The 21,941-nt window shown below is 34.2% G+C and overlaps 1 protein-coding gene across 1 annotated transcript in view; it reads right to left on the minus strand.

Annotated features, from left to right (window-relative positions):
- Positions 1–542: 542 nt before the first annotated feature.
- The window catches only part of LOC149799795 (ATP-binding cassette sub-family C member 5-like), a 47,934-nt gene continuing 26,535 nt past the window's right edge, over positions 543–21,941 (minus strand). The window contains exons 13-29 of the mRNA XM_089958282.1: positions 20,815–20,886; positions 20,178–20,302; positions 19,105–19,177; positions 16,558–16,761; positions 15,818–15,983; positions 8,907–9,077; positions 8,205–8,392; positions 7,693–7,848; positions 6,720–6,849; positions 5,890–6,172; positions 5,426–5,612; positions 4,069–4,158; positions 3,252–3,601; positions 2,578–2,656; positions 2,055–2,168; positions 1,425–1,589; positions 543–1,005 (exon numbers count right to left, since the gene is read on the minus strand). Coding sequence (XP_089814408.1) covers positions 904–1,005; positions 1,425–1,589; positions 2,055–2,168; positions 2,578–2,656; positions 3,252–3,601; positions 4,069–4,158; positions 5,426–5,612; positions 5,890–6,172; positions 6,720–6,849; positions 7,693–7,848; positions 8,205–8,392; positions 8,907–9,077; positions 15,818–15,983; positions 16,558–16,761; positions 19,105–19,177; positions 20,178–20,302; positions 20,815–20,886 — 2,655 coding nt within the window. The 3' untranslated portion in view covers positions 543–903. The remainder of the gene's footprint in view (positions 1,006–1,424; positions 1,590–2,054; positions 2,169–2,577; positions 2,657–3,251; positions 3,602–4,068; positions 4,159–5,425; positions 5,613–5,889; positions 6,173–6,719; positions 6,850–7,692; positions 7,849–8,204; positions 8,393–8,906; positions 9,078–15,817; positions 15,984–16,557; positions 16,762–19,104; positions 19,178–20,177; positions 20,303–20,814; positions 20,887–21,941) is intronic.

Raw genomic sequence — 21,941 nt, forward strand, 5'->3', positions numbered from 1 at the left:
AACCTCTCCAAAAACCAAAAACAAACATAGAGAACACTCTCTCGTCCTGTAATGATCAGAGACCTGTTACTCTTTGCCCACGAAAGAATTCTTAATTACCGATAAACATTATTGATATTGGTTGACTCAGTGAACATTTGTTATTACAATTAATTAATATGAACAAGAGGGACATGGATCGCCACACATGTAAACAAAATATATGAGTAATCACCTATTTGCTTATGTGCCATCATGTGTAGTTCAACGCTTAAATTCATAAAGTTATTTATATATGCATTTGTTCCTCACGTTTTCATCTAAGCTCTAAGATAAACAATAATGACATCAAAAAGAGCAACAAATGAACTTCATACTGTAATGTACTTTTATGCTTGAATTGCTAATACTAACATCAGTCTGTTGCTGTATTCAATTTCCCGCCTTTTCAGACATACACGATAGTGGGCAATATAACAGGGAGCACTGTGCACACGCGCGCGCACAACACACACACACACACACAAAAATATATATAGTTGGATGGGAGTTGGGGTGTGTGAACTAAATCAAAACCATTATTATTTTGTTTCAAACGTATGCTTCTGCATTGTGTTCATCTTTCAAAATGCGTTTCAAATATCTTTGCACAGGATTATAATTTAAAATCGACAGATAAAGTCTCTAGATGAAGAAAACATTCCCTATTATAGGCCTTACTTGCAAACAAAAAAGACATTTTGTAAATATCACTAAGTATTATTCATTAGAACTAATTACATTTTCCTGGCAAAGTCGTTTTGTATATAAACAATATTCACTATACTCTAGCCTTTCAGAGCAGGAAGCCCTGTTATTCTCAACTGCAAACCTATGTTGTAGTTTTTTGGAACTCATATTAATCTCTGTGTGCTTCTTTCATCTTTAGGATGCGGATGAGTGTTGGTTTTCTACTGCGTCCAACATGGCCTTGAACAGAGATCTTGAATTTGCCAAAAGATCTGATGTGTTTCCATACTCCGCAACCTAACGAGAAAACCCTCACTAATAACGTCACTTTATTAAATATAACTAGTCATCCAATTCTTAACTGTTGCTAAATATTTAACTTTTCTGTTGCGAGTTACTATAAATAATACACTCCACTTGGGTTAAAGAGACCGGAGTCTTTAAACCTTAAACTTAAATAGCGTTCGACTTTTCATGGAAATAATTTGAATAGGACAGTAATGTTCCACAAGAATAAACAACATGAAACTCTATCAATTTGAAGTTACTAGATAATATATATTCTTCTACTCTCCGATTTAAACATCAAAGTCCAACAAATAACATAACTTAATAAAATGAAGACAAAGAAAAGACTTTTGCAAGTTAACTGTAGAAAATTATTTTCCTGAAAATTACTGAAATAGTGAACAATATATACATATATTTATACAAACCATGCCTTCCTTCATTACTAGAATCCTGTCACAGCCAAGCACGGTGTTAAGACGATGAGCTATGATGAGCATGGTACAGTTGGCAAAAGCCTCTTTAATGGTGGCCTGTACCAGGGCATCTGTCTCTGTATCTATGGCAGCTGTTGCTTCATCTAACATCAGAATCTGAATGAATGAATGAACTAAGAATCCGATTAAAGTTTATGTGTTGAAAACATTTCAGATTCTTTTTGCAATTGTAACAAAGATTTTCATCAAATCACAATCTGGTATTTTCAGCAGACAGGAAAGAAATAACAGTTTATTCATTTTCTGTTACTTAAAGAAGCATTAAAATGAAGTATTAAAATATAATAATAAAACTGGATTTACATTAAGCATATGAAAATTGTAAGCATACGGTACACAGATTCAGCAATAGTCTCAATGTCCTTGCCAGGGCAGACATGAGATTGAAACAAAAATCAGATTCATAGTTACTAATGTAGAAATTAACAAGATCTTTCAAATGTGTTCTTTTCGGTATAACAAATTGTCAATTAAAGGACGATAATAAAACGTTCGCGAAGGATTAAAACATTTTGCATAGTGAAATAGCTATCTCCACATTTAACATGAAAATATACTCACCTTACTATCTCGCAATAATGCCCTGGCCATACATATAAGCTGCCTTTCTCCAACAGAGAAATTATCTCCATTTTCTACAACAGGTGTATCTAGCTGATGCTCTAAAGCTGCGATCTTTTAATGAAATAGAATAATTCATCGATTTATTTAAACCATTGTACATTAAATAAAACTATGTAGGTATCTTATAAATTACTTATTATGATTGCTTACGCATAACTGTTGCAAGCTATTTTCTATACAATTTTATACATGTATATACAGAAATGCATGTAGTATATAAAACGCCATCCCAGTTATATTCTCAAATCTGCTTAAAGCTTTGGATCATTTCAAATGTTTAATGAACATTTAGTACAATTTATGTTTGTTAAAGAAGTTGGATGCAATTTTTTTTTCATCCGAATGTCATACGAGTGTCAGACGTATTTTAATCTCCTAAGAATTTTTAAATTTTGTCAAATTAAACATTTCCATAAAATAACTAATCACCTTTAGAATGGTATTACGCAGTAAATATTACCGTGTCTTTGACATGGCATTTCTCTAATGCCTCCCATAGTTGATCATCTGAGTGTTTGTCGAACGGATCAAGGTTATATCTGACAATGATAATAATAATAATAAAAATACGAAGAAGAAGAAGAGAAGAAGAACTAGCTTAAGAAAAAGTCGTACGGAATCTGGACTGTATCCAAGGTGATTTATTATAACCGAATTCAGAAGGAAAATATCAAATTATACATATTTTACCAGCAAAATGTAATCTATCATTCTCAGGTCTAAACCAAATTTCAAGAAAGAAATAAAAAACAGAAAGAAATAGTCAACATGACAATAAAATATTCGATATATTGGTGTGTCCTCACAAACATACACCTTGTTGTATGTGCAAAAGTTTCTTATTTATTCCACAGAAGATTATTTCCTGTTCATGTTAATATTTTCTTTTTCAAAACTAAAGTTTGTGTCCTATCCATGATTGGTGATTTGAAGTAACCGAGAAGAAAAATCAACAGAGAGCATTATTACGGTTCTTTCGTTCTGGTTAAGCCGTTTTGTCATGGACGTTCTCTTTACTTACTTGACGAATCAAAGCTTCAACTTGGAAATAATATGAATAACGTTATGTCCACTGGCAGAGTAGAAATTGTCAAGTGTTGTACACAAACGTACATGTCTGTGTGAAGCAACTACCTTATTGTTCCTAGGAAAAGCACCGGATCCTGGGGAATGATAGACAACTTTGTTCTTAAATCCTCAAGACCAATTTTGCATATGTCAATATTGTCAATTAAGATAGTTCCACGGGCTGGCTCAACTAATCTAAAGAGGGCCACGCCTAGAGAGGATTTCCCCGATCCCGAACGTCCGACAATGCCGATCTTTTCATTTGCTTTGACACTCAAAGTTAGTCCTTTCAAAGCTAATGGGAGATTATCTCGATATCGCATTTGATAGTCAACGAATTTAATTTCTCCTTTTAGTGGCCATTCGTTTGGTGGCCGGTTGTCCTTTATAACAGCTGGTGCCTCAGATTCCACTGTCTGAAATTACACCATACGTTTTATGTGACTTTCCCCTTGATAAAGGGAAATCATGTTATTGCTTATTATATTACGAGCTAATCGATTATAAATAAGAATAACCCATAACTAGAATATATGTTTAAGGTACGTGTATCTTGCAAGATAATGCTAATAGCAGTCTGTTCCTACTTTATACAACAGTACTGAGTTTAAATTCATATTAAACTTAAAGTGTTATTTCCTGTTTAAAATTGTCTCTCCATACTTAAACGGAAGGGAGCGTCAGATGAATTTATAAAATTTAGTTGGACACACACACACACACACACACACACACACACACACACACACACATATATATATATATATATATATATATATATATATATATATATATATATATATATATATATATATATATATATATATATATATATATATATAGGACAGACTATTTGGAATGAAATTAAAAGTTAGTTTTGCACCTTGGAATAAAAAAGCATTCTCTCAACCGACGTAAATCTTGCTTCAGTTTCAGTCACATGTTTGAGTGTAAATTGAAACAGGGCCGTGAGCTGAAATAATAAACAATATAATATAAATATAACTCATCTTTAAATAATATCAAATATGATTGATTAGTGCAGCAATATTTATACACAAAAGGTAAATATCGATTACACCTGGATGACCTCCAGGTAGAAAACCACTCTTTGTTGAACGTAAATGGCATTGGTCTGAACTTGTGCGATTTGTTATTATCGTCATTATTATCGTGACAAACTTTAACAGTTTTGATAACTATCATTACAACGAGAGCTTACCGTCAGACTTACATTCTTTTTTAAGCTCTTTGTTCCGGGATGATAAACACTGCTTGCATAATCTTTCTAATTTCATTTACACAGTGAAAAATACAATGCTTCTCTTTTTGATGTTTGAATATAATGTCAGAGAAAATATTTAGCAATTCAATCATCGCTACAGGTAAAATAATTTTAAGTTTATATAGGTTGCTCAAATTGTTTCATAAAATGTGACTGGAGAGGTTGGTGAATACGTTTAGAAACGGAAACAAGATGAATCTAAAAGAGTCGTCAATTCTAAACAAAATGACACACGAAGACATACAATATATGTAGAATCAAGCAATGTTACTTGTGGAACTTGCAAAATGGAGGCCACACTGTCATTCTCTGTCTGTCTGATATAATTATCAATAAGACAATCTGAATGACAGGAATATGTTCACGCCGTTCATGTAACCTTTTGATTCACTAATGCTGTTGATAGTGAAATACGACAGAATGTACAATTACTTATTTATATAATAAGTAATACAAATAATAATATAAATAACCAGTAACACAAAACACAACTCAGTATCGGATAAATTACTAAAATGTGTAGACTGGGAAGTCCAAAGGTTCCTAGAACAGGAATAGTTTTTATTAGATTGTTGTCATTATGTAACTAGCCTGAACATTTCACTAACGTATTTAGACGAAGTTTGGTTTTTCCTCTGAAAAGCCAACTATTTATGAAGGAATAAAAATCGCAGTCCAGCATCATATGAAAAAAATTCAGTTTTCTTCAAAACGAAATTTTCTCCGCTATCTAATGAAGAAAAGAAGCTTAAATCCTTCATTCAAATTAAATTGTCATAAATGACGGTATTCAAATGCTTTTGGTACAAAAAGCACAATAAAGTGAAAAATAGAGGAAGGAATCTGCCTCATCTCACTTACTTGCAAGAAGGTATTACATTTTTTCAGCATTTGAAGATTTTTTAAAAATATCCGATTTCCATTTTGAAAAAAATAAGTTATATGTAAATATCACCTGTATGGAAAATGCCATTGCTAGACCCGCCAAGGATGGTGTTATAGTTTCGTATGTAAAAAGTATTAAAAATCCTACGATTCCAACGGCTGCAGAGCTCAGTAGATCTAATCTTACAGCAAGCCAGCGATTGGAACAATAGAACAGATAGAATGAAGCTGTGTGCGTATCCAAAAGGTTGTGAAACCTGAAGAGAAAATAAAATGCGTAATTGTGTAAGATATGTAAAGTGAAATACATATGTTATACAAAATGCTTCGGAAAAACGCAACTACAGACACATAATCAGTGTAAGGTATTTCGAAGGTAAACTAGTATCGTATTGAATAATTTTAAAGTTAGAACGAAACGACAGAAACGTTACAGATGACTGAATGATAAAAACACAACAGTGATTTTGAATTATTATGAAATTCTTGAACTTTTGTGTATTTAATCCTTCACAGAACAACATGAAAACTTACCCTTGTAGGAAATATCGACCTCTTTTATAAGCACCAATGGTAACGATTCCTTGCACTGTAGCTGTGGCGTGACTAAGAAGTGGGGAAAGCATGACTGCCTCCTGTCTCTTAAACTCTTTTACCCCCGTAGCAAACATTTTATTCATGACCACAAAGCAAATGGACAGCGGCACGAGAGCTATCAGGAACCACACAGACACGTAGCATACCATTATAATGGCGGAGATAATAAGCAAACAATTCTGGAGCAGGATCTCCACTGTATTGGGAAGGTGTACATCGACTGAGCAATGCAATATAGAAACAAATACAAATTCGGTATACTGATAAAAAGTATATATATACTCATTTCCTATAGAATTTGATATTTATATATTAATATATTAGCCTAGCACCCACGTGCGATTTTGCTACTGAGACATTACACACAATATTTTGTCGTCAACTGTAGTAGATAGTATCAGGTCAATGAAACTTGTAATGGAAGAAAATCAGCCAATGGTTTCATCGCACAATATTTACCTTTCCATTTGTTATTTCTGAACCAGTAGGCTGGTTCTCTATCTGTAAAATAGTATGTGGCCCGATACCGAAACTCTGATATGCATTTGATACACAACCGGGTTAAAACAATGTGTGACGGCAAGAAAAGAAAATAGACAACCAATTACTTTCCAAACGTTGAAAACCATTAATTCGCAGTTGTTTGAAGTATTTGATTTGACTTTTCCAAGCGCCAATGTGCATATTTGAAAGCTAACTTAATTTTTTTTAATTCAATCGATTTTGACAAGATATCTGTGGAATCTTTGTATTCATCAACAAATTACCGTTATCTAAGTCTGCAGAGAATCGGTTTACAATCCTTCCAACTGGCGTTGTGTCGAAGAATTTCATTGGACAGGCCATAATCTTTCGGAAGATTTCATCATGCATGTTGCTGGAGGCACGGAGTGTAGCCTGAGATATTTAGTTAGAAAATACGTTAAATTGGTTTTTGTGTTGTATTTGAAATCCAGTCACATTTAGTACACATTTATTAATTAGTTTATTAGTTTTCGTTCACTTGGTATAATTAGTTTTATTTCATTCTTTGTTTTTGGGCAATCTTTCATTCTACTGAGATAGGGTCATTAGGCTAAGGACATAATATGTGAAGCGAAAGAGGAATACAAGGAATACACATGTAACTAAATACTTCAACTCTACTCTGAATTATATTGCATATTGTCCATTCTAAGGTAGCATTGTTCTCATAGGATCTTTCGACCGATGTGTATCGATGCATTTGTTGCTGACTCGGAAGCTTATATCTGTCGGGAAAAAAGCATAATTTCATTTATCTTTTCGAGTTTGCTCAGTTAATATGGAAAATCAGTTTATAAATGGAATGAACCGAGTGTTTGTATTTCAGTACAAGAAAAGAACGCTTATCATTTTCGTAAGAAAACAAAGTCACACAATTTAATACCCAAGGCGTGTATCTTTGATTATAATGATAGTTAGTATTGCATACTTAGAATGCAAACGTTATCTTTGTGTTGAAAGTCATTTTTATACAGGTCTATTCATTTCAGAAACAAATCTAACTTATAATTGATGAATGAAGAGAAAATATGTGTGTAGTTTCAAGGCTATCGTATTCCACATCCATATGTTTATATTTGAATATTTTAATTACTGATAAAATATTAGCCTTTGTCAATAACCGTATTATTAAAAATAAATAATTGATGTGTACATGTCTCATTAATGAATCATAGTCTAGTTACAGGGAAAGGTAATCTACTTGGTCAAGCATACCTTCATATACATGTATGATCGTACTGCCGTGACAAACAGCATAAAGACCGCGTTCAGACCGTAGATCATTGCGTAAAAATGCATGTCCGGGTGATCAGCTATGCTGCTTCTTATAACCAATGTACTAGTTATATTAATTGAAGATACATTTGTTTTCTGAAATGAAAAAATGCATTTAAGTTTCACGTAATACAATTGAATCCTCTTTCCTGGATTTGTTCATCTAGTATAAAATACAACAGTTGCTAATTGGCATTTTAGAGCCCAGCTACTTGCTTTTAGAAACATTCTACTTGATATTCTACGATTCAAAAGAGAGCAGAGAAAAGGACTGTTCAAAACTGATGTTTAATCTGCTGTAAATTTGAAAAGAAATAGTGCTGAAAAAATCTTAGAGGGAAACCCTTGCACAATTCTATGTAAAAATATGTTTTAGCGCTACACTAAGTTGAAGAAACATGGATTACAACATATATTGCAAGACAACTGTTAATTGCGTATCATAATCTCACCATGACACCATGGTCAAACCAATAGGATAGCCACCAGTTAGTTGCAGTCTGTGATCCAACCGAGATAACAAACGCAAAGATATTGAAAAAGCAGACAAGGATTCCTCCAGATGCCTTTATATACTCGATGTAGACACCCAAATCCACATTGCCGCTGTGACTTTCCTCAACAGTGGTCAACTTCCCACCTACATGCAAAGACAACAAACTGTTCTTGGGTCTTCCAAATTGATTTTAATGGAACAATTAAGTCTTTGGATCCCTATATGTAATTTATATCACACGAGAAAAGGCGTCATCGAAAAAGGGTAAAAGCTGTAGATTGTGAAACTAGATTCAAAGGAAAGTTGCTAATTTAAAATTAAATATAATGTTCATATCTTATTTTCTTGAAAATGAGAGATCCGCCAAATAAAGATTAAGTTTTTACTGGACAAAAGTCACCGTTCAGTTCCGGTTTTCTTCCGTTTACTAAGGACCTAAATGAACCTGCAAGTTAGACGATGAATGGTTGATATTATCTCCATAAGTGATGATTCCACAGGATAAGAATACTGCAGAAAATGCATGCTAGAAACGTCAGTTGTTTCGCTCTATAATTCGTTTTCTAGAAATTAACGTATACATCTATCAAAGTTTCAAGATTATTTCAATAATATTTTATCAAAGTTTCAAGATTATTTCAATAATATTTTAACCTACTTTGCAGAGATTGATCTCCATCAACAGTTGTACTTTTAACTGAGTGTCTAGAGGTGTTACTGTTTTGCCTTCCCAAAGAAATTTGTCTTCTTATTCGTGTAGACCCATTATCTTCGTCTTCAGTACTAGAATCTGTTTTGCGAGAGCAAATTCGATCCTTCTCTAATGGGTCTGAAAAAGAGCATATCAAATTCATGTACCCAATCGCAAACAATTGATCTAAATATTGACTTTTTTAACTTTTACGTCTATACGAGGTTAATATTTCAAATGTGCCTTTCGTTGATAATGAATATTCCCTAAACGAGCGTGCACGAATTTTCTTTATATTAATAAACATTTGCTTCTGTATAGGCTAGGGTATATATAGAAATCATCATGTCCGTTTGTAAGTCAATAACACGTAACTTCTTCCACATTTAATTGTAGATTGCCATGAAATTTGGTAAATATTTTTATGCTCATCTAACATGCTCTTATCCATAAGTCATTTAGCTCACGCAGTTTGATTAAGAATTATAGGTAGCCTCACAGTTTTCACTCAATTGACATGACACATCAGAAATTGCTACGTTCATGATCGGATTATGCACGATTTTGAGATGGATTTATGTGAAACGTGTTGCATAATTTTATCACTATCATATGCCACAGAAAATGACTATTATTCCCCACAAACCTTTTCTTTTGTGACCAGGACAGTGATATTTTGTAATTTACCTATTTTCCAGAACATTCCAGATAGATTCAGTGCTGAGTAAACTTGGAGTAACTTCTAGAACCTTCTAGAACTTTCCAGTACTATAAATACTAATATAAATACAGGGGCCTTAAGCCCACCAGTTCAGTTTAGTTCCAGCTGCCTAAGTGGATACATATCTGCCTTTTTCCGAGATGGCATCAAGAGGCTGCAAGCATCCGGCAGACGCAGTTTGTGAGGCCTACAGTACATATTTCGGCATGCCTGTCGGGTATCAAGAAAAAACATGGGCACCTAACTTCACCTGCGAGCACTGCAAATAACTCTGGAAGGTAAGATGGACAATTGTTTCTTGGAATTTTATGCAATAAATTCGCTTTACTTTTCAAATTTGTTAAAGTTCTTAAGTTAAAATGTTTTACAATTTTCAGTGTTATTCAAAACAATATATCATATATGAAAAATGTTGGGAGAATCTTTTACACATTAGTCATGGGTGAATTAAATGTCCTTTTGTAGGATGGTACAGAAGGGAAAAGAGAACCATGAAGTTCGCAATCCCAAGAATTTAGCGGAAACCACAGATCATTCAAGCAACTGCTACTTTTGCATGGCGGATCCTTCCAAACGTCGGGCTGGCAAGAATGCACCTGCCATCACGTATCCGGACCTTCGTTCATCCATCTCCCCGGCGCCACACTGCCCTTAGCTCCCCGGACCCACTCCTCTAGAGAGAGCAGCCGTCTTTAGAAGAGAGCAGCAAATCATAGAGCGAGGAAGACGTTGTAGATCCAGATGACGATCTCGGATGTGGAACTGAGGAGAGAAACCCATACTACCCAAACCAAAATACCTCAACGACTTGATCAGAGATCTTGGTCTCACCAAGTCCAATGCCGAACTTTTGACCTCTATGCTCAAGCAATGGAACTTGAACTTCACCCATCAAGATGGGCTCTGCTTCTGCCAAAATGTGACCAGTCTGATCGAGGTAATCGGAATCTCCACCAGAATGAGTGACGCCTCGTCATTGACTACTCATCCAGGAGCCTCTAAGCCACGCTGCTCCATAATGGGAACAAGTACCCGTCTCTTCCCCTGGCTTCCTCGGTGCACCGCAAAGAGAATTACAACAGCTTCAAGACCTTGTAGGACGCCTTGAAGTATGATGAGTACGGCTGGGAGGTCATCGGAGACTTCAGAATGGTAGAATTCCTGATGGGTCTCCAAGGCGGTTTTACTATGTTTCTCTGCTTTCTTTGCCTTTGGGATAGCAGGGACACCAAGGCGCATTACCACAGGCGGAACTGGCCACAGCGAACCGAGTTCTCTGTGTGGAAGAACAAAATCAAGTGGGAGCCACTGGTGGACCATCGGAAGGTGCTGCTGCCGCCACTGCACATCAAATTGGGCCTTTGAAACAATTTGTCAGAGGTCTAGATAAGGAGTAGGCAGGCTTCAAGTACCTTCAGGACTTTTCCCCTACGTTGTCTGTTGCCAATGTCATAGCCTGTGTCTTTGTCGGATCACAGATAAAGAAGATCATGGAATACAATGAAACCCCAAGAAGATCGCTAGTAAGGAGAAAGCGTCTTGGAAGAGCTTTGTCGCAGTGGTTCGGGGCTTCCTGAGCAATCACAAGGCCAAACATTATGTGGAGTTGGTTGAGACTCTGGTGACGAACTACGGCACAATGGGCTGCAGGATGTCCCTCAAATTCCATATTGTTGATGCTCATCTTGATAAATTTAAGAAGAACATGGAAGTATACTCAGAGGAGGGAGCAAGGCGAGCGCTTCCACCAGGATATACTGGATTTGAAATACCGCTGCCAAGGACAGTATAACAGGAACACGATGGGAGACTAAATTTGGGAGCTGATTTGTTAAATTGAAATCTTTTGTGGTCATTTTGGTATTACTTTAGTAAAACATACATGTTAATTTGATTTGTATGGCTTTTTTCTGACTTTATGTGAACAAAGAGACACATATTCGCCCATTTCAAAATATCACTGTCCTGGTCACAAAAGAAAATATTTGTGGGGAATAAGAGCCATTTTCTATACTTTTGAGGCATAAGCAATTAGGAAATAACACTTATTATCTAGGAACAAAAACATTGTTACACGGTGTAATTCACTGTGCGTCTGACTTATAACTCAGTGTGATGTTTAACAGAAACTTGTGAACGCAAAAGCTCTCCGCAATTTCAGTGGATTGCCATTTAACTTTGTACATGTCATGGTTACCACCAAAGACATAAATCTTATGAACGCAGCTTATCTTGTTAGTTTTGAGTTTGGTTCAAATTATAGCCATCATCTGAGATGCGTATATCGATAACATGTTGTGCCTTTGTAAGATTTATTGCGCTATTTTACTTAATCTGAATGCAATATATAGGAGAATTTTGTAAATTCAAACTACACTCGCAGTTTGCAGTGAGTTGCTCTAAACCTTATATATATATATATATATATATATATATATATATATATATATATATATATATATATATATATATATATATATATATATATATATGCGCGTTGACCAATCATTATACTAACTCCTTTTGGTATCAAATGTTTTTCGGGATCATCAATTGAAAATGAGCTACCTGACCTATTATTATTTTTTCTCAGTGTTGGCAATATTCGTTTCTTGCCTTTTCTCCCCAGGAATTGGAGGCAACTAGCGTTGCAGTTGATTGTCGTAGTAAACATCTGTGTTCCTTTGCCTTCTAGTTCTTCGTGGTTTCTCAATAAATGTGTTTTTATATGTTGTTTTCGTATGTGTATAAAAGCATGGATTTAAATGATTTTCTGCGCAACTTTCATAGATTAAAACATTTGTTTCATGCGCAAGTGACATATTATCATTTCCTTTCCTTTTTTGTTTGTTTTGCGCAAATCAAAGTTACGCTGGTTTGTTAAAAATTGTATTTCAAGCACTATATCACTGCAATTGTGTTGTGATCCTGAACTGAACAATAAAACAGTATATGCATCTCGATTAATACTTTTACAAGTAAATTGCTATCTTGCATTGCAACATAGATCATTGTTCATAATACATTACACTTTCATACTGGAAATCTCTACATTTTGAAAATTGTTTGAGACAATTGCGAATTTTGAAAGTGATTAATTTATGCAACAGATATTTTATATATGAAATACCTGACTGTTAAAGTTAGCCTTTCGCTTATGTATATTATTATCATGAAGTATTTTAAAGGTTTTGTTATATATATTTCATTAAATTTATATTTGATTTAATTTATTTGTTTGCAGGTTTTAAAATCTATTAATTTTTAACCTCATTACATGTCAAAGTAAAATAATTTTGTTTACCAGGAATTTGATATTTTCCAGAAATTAGTTTGATCTGACTGTTAGTCGTAAACACCGTACTTTACATCATTTGGTGACCTAGTTCCGTACCTTGATGGAGAATCAAGAAAACAACTTTTTTTTTTAAAAAAAATTCAATTTTAATGTTTGAATGATAACAATGAACTCGAGGCGTTATTGGAATATGTGCCCTTAGACGTGTGAATACCTTCTAAACTGTTCTGGAGTGTGATCACGTGACCCTCATATGGGTATCTGTTTTGTACAGTATTTGTCTGTATAACTTTTGTCTATAGAGAAATAATCTGAGGCGGGCTTCTTAACACTGGCAGGTAAGGTGTTCGTCTTGTTAGTGACAAGTTTGGAGTTACATTTTAATTGTTATTAAAATTATTTGGATTCTAACAGAAAAATTCTTTTTCCTGGAAATATTTGAGTGCTCATACAGAATTCTTGGAAAAAGACATTTCTTTAAATTTTATTCGGAAATTCAAACACCGAAATATTATTGTTTGTGGAATAACAAAGAACTGTAGACACTACAGCACCATACTGACTACTGTAAACATCATCGCCTTCCTTTTGGGATTTTTCGGTGGGACTCGAACTTGAATTCATTAGAACATTTCATTGCTAGGACTTCTAAAATTTAATTTGTGGATTATTCTTGGATTATTTTTCAATTTGATTCTTAAAACCGTAAGTTTGTTATTTTTTTTTCATTTTTACATTGTTTTGTTCCAGGAAAATAATATATTTCTTAAATTTTTCTAAGCTTGTTGTTTTCACCCTTTCTTTTTTACTGTTTATTAGAGCCAACACATATAACAGTTCTCTTTCATGAATGTGCCCTGAAAAGTTATAATGAAAGAAACAAATACTGAAGAGACATTGATTTGACAACACGAAGGCCAAAAACGAATACGGTATATATTGTGCAACCAATGGTATACAGATTAAAATTAAAGGTATCGTTAATACCCTGTTGATAATAACCTCATGGCACCCGTCCTTTTCATTTCAGAAGCACTCGGTTGCATACGTGTGACATACATTTAAATGCAGGTATCAAATCCATACCTTGCTCTTGCAAAATTATTTGCACATAAAAAGTGCAAAGTAGAATAAAGTTAAGATGTTTGTCCAAAAAATGAAGATAACTTGTACAATTAAAATTGTTCTCAGGATAGCAAGGAATTATCAAGATTTTATCCAAATCTCAAACCCCGTCATATTCTAGTCAAAATTTGTCTTTAAGGTCTGGGTAAGTGACAATTGTCCTTTGTCAAATGCAAATATTAAACAGACTATTGACCTGAATGGTAATCGCATGTTACATCTAGATCATACTTTACATGGAACAGTGGCTTATAGTACAATATATGCCTTTTATGCTGGTACGAAACGTTTGCAAACTGAAATTTGTCCTTCCAACAAGCGATTCACTTTCAGTAGTAATTTAGATTTGAACATCACATTTTTACATTATTATTACATTATAGTCGATGTTTATAACAATGTCATTCTATTTCAGACAGCGAATTGCAGATATGTCTCAGATGGAAACGCGGAAAGAGGCTCAGATTAAGGACGTTCCAGAACAAATGCAATGATACCAAAGGCCCCCTTCCCCTTACCAAATATAAATATCAAGGTACTTTGCAAAACATTACAGCTTTATTTATATCCATAATAACTTCACTTTTCTTCCTTTACAGTTAAAGTGCAAATGAAATCTCAGTTTCAGACTGGAAGTCAGCGACATATAGACTTGTACATTGAAACGAACTTATTTTGAGGACAAACAATTAAATTTGAGATACAGTCTAAGGTGTAAAGACAAAGGCTTCAAGACAATACGTAGCAGACAGGAGAAGTCAACACAACATATACAAAAGACACAGGCTGTACATATTCACCTTTACTGTCACATTTAAATGAAGACAGTACTTGTGATGAAAATAAACAAGTCAAATAAATAAAAAAAGTAAAAGAAATAAAACAGAACAGAGTTTTGCAAAGGTTTCATCTTGACACAATTGTACATGTCCAAATTATATATATAAAAAACTAAAATGCATAATTGCCTTTCAGAGCCAATAAACAGTAATAGAACAATGAAGCAAGATGCTACTGGAAAATATAAAGATGTTTTTTGGGCATATGTGTCCGATGAACATAACCAGATGTATAACATTTACAATAGAAAGACCTAACACGACACATGAACAGTGCTCTAGGAACAAGAATAGCACGAGGCAATATACACAGGGCTAACATGAGACATGAACAAGACAACATAAACAGGACTAACATGACACAAGAACAGTGCAATATAAATGGAACACTGAGGAAACAGGCTAAAGAACTGTCCAGAAAGACAAACAGACTGTGATAGACAAAGAAATGAAGATGATGTTATTTTACAGCGCGTAATAACAGTTTTGATCTTTTGGTTTATGTATAATTTGTTATTTCATTCAATAGCTTTTAGTACAATTACACTATCACATCACGATGAACTTCGATATTTGCACAGTAGGTGCAACTGTAAAATATATTATCCTGTGAGATTTTGTCTTCTGCTTGTTTGAGATGAATTTGATCTTAAACAGAACATATGGATCAGGGAATCCTATAGCACATACCAACTATTTGCTGTAGTCACCCATCACTTCACTATGCTGCTTGTTATTAGCAGATCACTAAAATATTTGTTAAACATTGCTTCTCATTTACGAAGGCTTTGCGTTCGGGTGAACTTCAAAAAACGAATCAGATTTTAGTAATATACATTCACACTATGCAGATGATGAAATTCATATAGACTGGCTTATTTGGTACAGAGTTTACCTGCGTCAAATTCGGGGGGAAGCTTCTCATTGTCCTCCTGTTGGGTGTAGAAGGTTTGGATAAGACTGGCATACTCCCCATCTGTTGCAATCAGATCATCGTGGGTACCACTCTCTATGATCCTCCCATCTTTCATAACCACAATGTTGTCACAGTTGTTCAAATACTAGGGATATATATGATAGCTAAGTACTAGACACAAACTTGATGACAAAAGTGTTACTACACAAGAAGAGGCATATCTCCGAGTAAAATGTCAAATTCAAGTTAAAGGAGATGCACATTTGTAGACAAAAGCGAGATTACACTAGTTCACCCAACGATTTGTGTAGCGGGACTTTTATTATGGTCAAAGACAATAGATGAGACGCGCTTTAGTGTCAAGAAGGAACGACAACTGAAAATACAGAACAAAGTGTCAAGTTTAGTCCACATATTATTAGTAAATCCCTTACAACTATTAAACTTGATAACTCAACGACAGAGCAAATTGTTTTTAAATTCTACGAAAGTTACTAGCTTACGCATTTGCATCTGTACGCTGAAAATGTAGAATTGAACCCTATTATCTAAAGTTAAGTCTGCTTTAATGGTGGATATGTTTTCCTTTATGATTTGCAATTAAAAATTTCTAAACAAGAAGTCACGAAACTGCGTTGATAAGAAAAGGGAAACAAATAACAACTAATCTGCAGAATCACGAATGATATTTGTACTTTAAATTTGAAATTAAAACGAACCTGAAGTTGATGGGTAACCAGAAGAACCGTCTTTCCTTTAAGGACTTTCTTGATACATTCGGAAAATATGTGAGATCCTATGTGTGTGTCTACTGCGGACAAAGGATCATCGAGGAGATAGATGTCTCTGTCACTATATACAGCGCGAGCTAAACTAACTCTCTGCTTCTGTCCTCCACTAAGATTTATTCCACGCTCACCTATCTAAGAAAAGAAAAACCATTCGGTATGAATGCCAGTCTTTCCATCTGTCGTTTGAGAGAAGGTATGGATACAGTAGGACTGAATGTAAAAGCAAAAGGCGTATCTCAGACAAAATGAGGGGGGTTGGGGTTGGGCTGGAGCTATGTAAATAAGACCAGAAGCGAAAAAACGTTTTAAATGTCATGTCAGAATGGAACGCTGTCTGCCACCTTTTGTTAAAGTGGTTTAAAGAATTGAGAAAAAAAGCTGACTATATTAATTATGGGCGAATCAAATATGGTGGACGACGGGAAGTCACGAGGGATGAAGGACAAAGTAAGCTAAAAATGATAACATAGAGTATTGTGAATGATACATTATATACCTAATATGTATATCTATATTTTGTGCAACCTTTGATACAAGATTATATAACCTGTGTGAAATACTTGTTAATGACTTAATTGTAGTGATCATATATAAACAAAATAATAAGACCATGAGTGTAGATTGTATTTTAAAGATATGCAGCTATTAAAAGATGTTTACAAGTTAAATTCATCCCATATATTGAACCTGTTGACAAGTTTAGAGTAATTTCTCATTGGCTAAAGAGGTCAGGTACGTTCATAGAAGAATTAAGTTATTTCCCATTGGATGGGTCGGTCAAGAGGGAAATTGCAACATATCACGTATTGAGTACGAGAAAACTGCATTTTAACACCGTATGGGTGTATACAAGAAAAGGGCTGTTCACTAATATATTACTAATTCGGATTCTTGTTTTATATGTTGCTATGTTAATATCAGTCTGCGGATTTATTTAATGCTGCGCTTAGATATAATTAGAGAGGGGACATTGGTCTGGATTATTCATTTGAACTATACAGTACTCATTCGGCTAAAATAGTATTCTGGGGCTATTGTGAATTATTTAAAGGAGTTCTAGACCATGCCATTGTGATACATCAGGACTGTTAGCAGATCAGTACATTCAATGACCTTGAATTCACTTGGACCATTCGATTCTTTTATACTTGGGTAGAACAGTTTTTGGATTAGTTTAGATTTAATTCATAATACTGTTAGTTCCTTTAAATTTTCTTTTCATAACTTTGATAGCTGAAATATTTGTTACGTATAAAAAAATATTGGGGGCTTTGCTTTTTTCTGTTACTTAGTTTATGACTATATAATCGTGGCATATCAAAATTGCGGAATCCATGTTTCTTTTTACATTCTCATTGAATTTGACCTTTGATCTATGGAGTCAAAATTTAGAGGTATCTTTATTGTCAAAAATGCTAGCAATGTCTAACATTTGGACATGATTTGGCATACAACTTCAGACATAAGACTTGAGGTATTTTATTGAGACCGGTATCCTTCATAAATTTCCTAAGACCTTCACCTTAGACTTTTAATCCAAAAATAAATGCGTGTCTTCCCAGTCTCATATTGAAGCCATCTACAACGTTTACTTCAAAAGAACAGCAGACTGGTAAGAATGTTCACTAAACAGACCATCAGTAACTGCTTCAGTTCGATGAAAATCTGTAGTAATAATGTTCTTCGTGTACTCTTATCAACGTGTTTATCATTTATTCATCCTACTGTTGTTTTCTAGAATTGTAGTTTACAGTACCTTTACAGATCAAAGCTTAAGATGGTAAAGACCGTATAGAACGTGGTCATGTAAATCTTTTTACTTTACTATTAATCATAAATAGATAACGGTTTAATCACTGGTTTTGTCAGAGATGCACAACAACTTTTCTGGTTGGGTTGGACTAAGTCATTTTATGGTAGTTTGCATAGAGGCTTTGACTACGTTTTGTTGGCCAGTGAGAGTAAAGTGCTTTGCCTAATGATACAAACCAGTAATCCAATCAACCTAGCTTGGAAATCGAACCCTGTAATTTTGTTTATAAGAAGAACTGCATTGTAGAAGCAAATGAACACGCATACGTTACGTGTCAAATTTGATTGTATATTTCATAGATATTTTTACTACTTTTGCCGGACAATGAGAAAAAAGTGTTTTGCCTAGGGATACAAAACTGAACCATCCTGGTCTGGGATTCAAACCCGGTCTCTTGCGTCGGAGTCCAGCACTCTAACGTTTGAACTACTGGGCCTCTTATGAACCAAACGAACAGCCATTCGTTAAATGATATTATAATTATATAGGCTTAAACGTATGAAATGATATCAAATATTAATATGGAGTGCGTTTCTAAATTGCAATTAAATAATTTTGAATGGAGATGTATGCATTAAATATTGTAATTTTTGTTTCAAAAGTTTACAAAATATTGTTCGTAGGGAAGTATTGTTTAGTGTCAGGTACCATCATTAGCCTACCTCTATTAAATCGCCATCCACGAATGATACAAAATCTTCTTTAAGACAGCAGGCTTCGACAATAACACTGTACCTATACTCAGCGCAATAAAGTAATGCAAATAATTAAATACGTGAGTAAAATAACTGTATTCATTGTAATGATTAAGTGTCTCCTAATTTAACTGCTTGCTTGTGACTAAGTGGTAGCGATATATTTGATTACTATAAGATTTCCATGAGTGATATGCTTTTTCGTTGGCTGTTGATATTGCACTCTCCTGACTTAATAACGTATTTTGGTGGCATCATGCAGTTAGTTTATCTGTCATTCTACCATATCAAACACTATAAATTTCAAACCTCTTTCCAAAACAATGTTATAGACAATTATAATCAACGGAGAATATGGAGTTGTATGAATCAATATAAATATAATTTTGACCTCTGCATCGCATTCGTGGATATGAGGAATAATGGTTAATAAAGTATCACATAAACTTCATCAAAGGTCAATAACTGAATACAAATATTGTAGAATGTTATGCTTTTTGATGTTCGAATTTTAGCCAATCAAGGAACACTATCTTAACGCAAGCATTTGAGTTAATATGCCTATGCCATATATTTATTTAAGTGATGGGTAATAAAACAGTCTGCTCTTTTCGAGTGATTGCCAAGAAAAGATTGAATCCAAGTGTTCTTAGGCACACATTTGATCACAGCAGACAAAGCACGGTCGATGTTTTCACGTCTTCAATTACTAAATATGTAAATAATAATTCTAAATATATACAATATTTCTTTTAAAAATTCTTAAAACTGCTAGTCAAGTACAATATGCCATTCAGATGCTTGGGTATGGATAACGTTACCAAAACCTGCATACATAAAACGAGATAAAACCTGATCACATACGAACTAACATTCGTTTTATTTATATCATATTTTATGATGAACACACCATTGCCAACTCACAGAATGCAGGCAACTGAAGAGAGCTAAACCAATTTGTTTTGGAGTACATACTTTGAAATGTACAATTAAGGGACATTACTCTGCTTGTACAAATAAGGTAAAAAAACGAGATTGACCTTTCTTGATCGTATTCTTCTCCAAACAGAATGTTTTCCCTGATACTGGCATTCATAATCCAGGCCTGCTGAGCCACGTAAGCGACACTTCCATCCATGGCTACTTTTCCAGATCGATGGATCATCTGTGAGGATTTGGAGATGCAATTCATATTAAAGAACAAATAAGAAAACGCGGTTAACAATATACAGTTTCGTCAGACACAACGGACACACAATACATTACTGTACGCATGTACTCATTTCTGGCACTGAGAAAGCATAGCTTGCCAGAAAAGTTAAAGTTTGATATATATATATATATATATATATATATATATATATATATATATATATATATATATATATATATATATATATATATATATATATATACTAATAAAGTTTTGTTATAAACTATACCAATGTAATATACAAATACACAGTCTTGACAGATACTATCATCGGAACCTTTGGTAATTAATTCAGATTTAAGAAAGGTTAATGTATATCAAAGTAATGATTTGAATTCCACTGGTCACATAAATATTTTTCCTGCTTCTTAAAAATTCTGCTTTAACAATCAATGCACTGGGTATTATTTGGACTTCAAACGGGGCTCCACTGGTTTTAGGAAAACTTTAAAACAGAAACTTACTCGTCCCAGCAAGGCAGACAAAAGTGAGGTCTTTCCACATCCTACGGCACCGCATACCCCAACCAACTGTCCCTGAAACGTAAACAAATTGATGCATATCAAGATTTCCGATGTAAACTGTTACATATTGAAGAATAACTTTGAATCAGACATGAATTTGTTGTTACATCTCACGTCAGTTTCTTCGACTGGTCACCGATAGTATATGTAAGCTGCGAGATGGAACAAACTAAATAGCATATATATAAAATAATACCACACAGTATAAATGTATATAGTGGATATATTGGTGGTTAGTGTCGTGCGTCATAAACCTTCAGTCATTAAGTTGATGCATATTTTACATTGTTAGTACAAGCAACGGTTGGTATAATTCCCACTGATATTCATGTTCACTTATAAAACGATAATACATAATCCTTTAAACTACTGAAATTCATGATTCAATTTCACAACTCAAGGCTGTAATAATCCTTGAAAATCAATAATATCAACATCAAGTGGAATTGTTCGGTAGTTATCTCACCTAGCGGTTGCTAGGGTTGCACTCCATAGATCCATTTTTGTCAAGGGTTAAAATTTTACATGAAATTCTAGTTGTATCACTTTTAACCTGTTGGAATATATATCATTTAACAAAAACCCAGGAAAAACTTATGTTGGAGTAAATCAGTATAAATTATGTTTTCAACTTGTACCAGATGGTGTTTTCAACTTGTACCAGATGGTGTTTTCAACTTGTACCAGATGGTGTTTTCAACTTGTACCAGATGGTGTTTTCAACTTGTACAAGATGGTGTTTTCAACTTGTACCAGATGGTGTTTTCAACTTGTACCAGATGGTGTTTTTACCAACCTCACTGTGATATCGTTGGGATGCGAACACATGTGCTCAGAGTGAATAAGTAGTTGTACAAAATGTTTGCGATGTGACGAGCGAGATCAACCAAGACGTGGAGAGCATCCAATAAATGCGATTGATCAATTATATCACTTTCATGATGTAGCGTATAAAATAAGGATTTACAACAACGACATATTGCAGATGTCAGGTAAATTCACTAGTTAAATTCCATTTTTCTAAAATCTCTCACAGAAACAAAATGATAGCTTCCTAGCAAAATCCG

The sequence above is a fragment of the Sinohyriopsis cumingii genome, chromosome 5 (genome assembly GCF_028554795.1).
Source record: "Sinohyriopsis cumingii isolate HCF-2022 chromosome 5, ASM2855479v2, whole genome shotgun sequence".
NCBI classification, from domain to species: Eukaryota; Metazoa; Mollusca; class Bivalvia; order Unionida; family Unionidae; genus Sinohyriopsis; species Sinohyriopsis cumingii.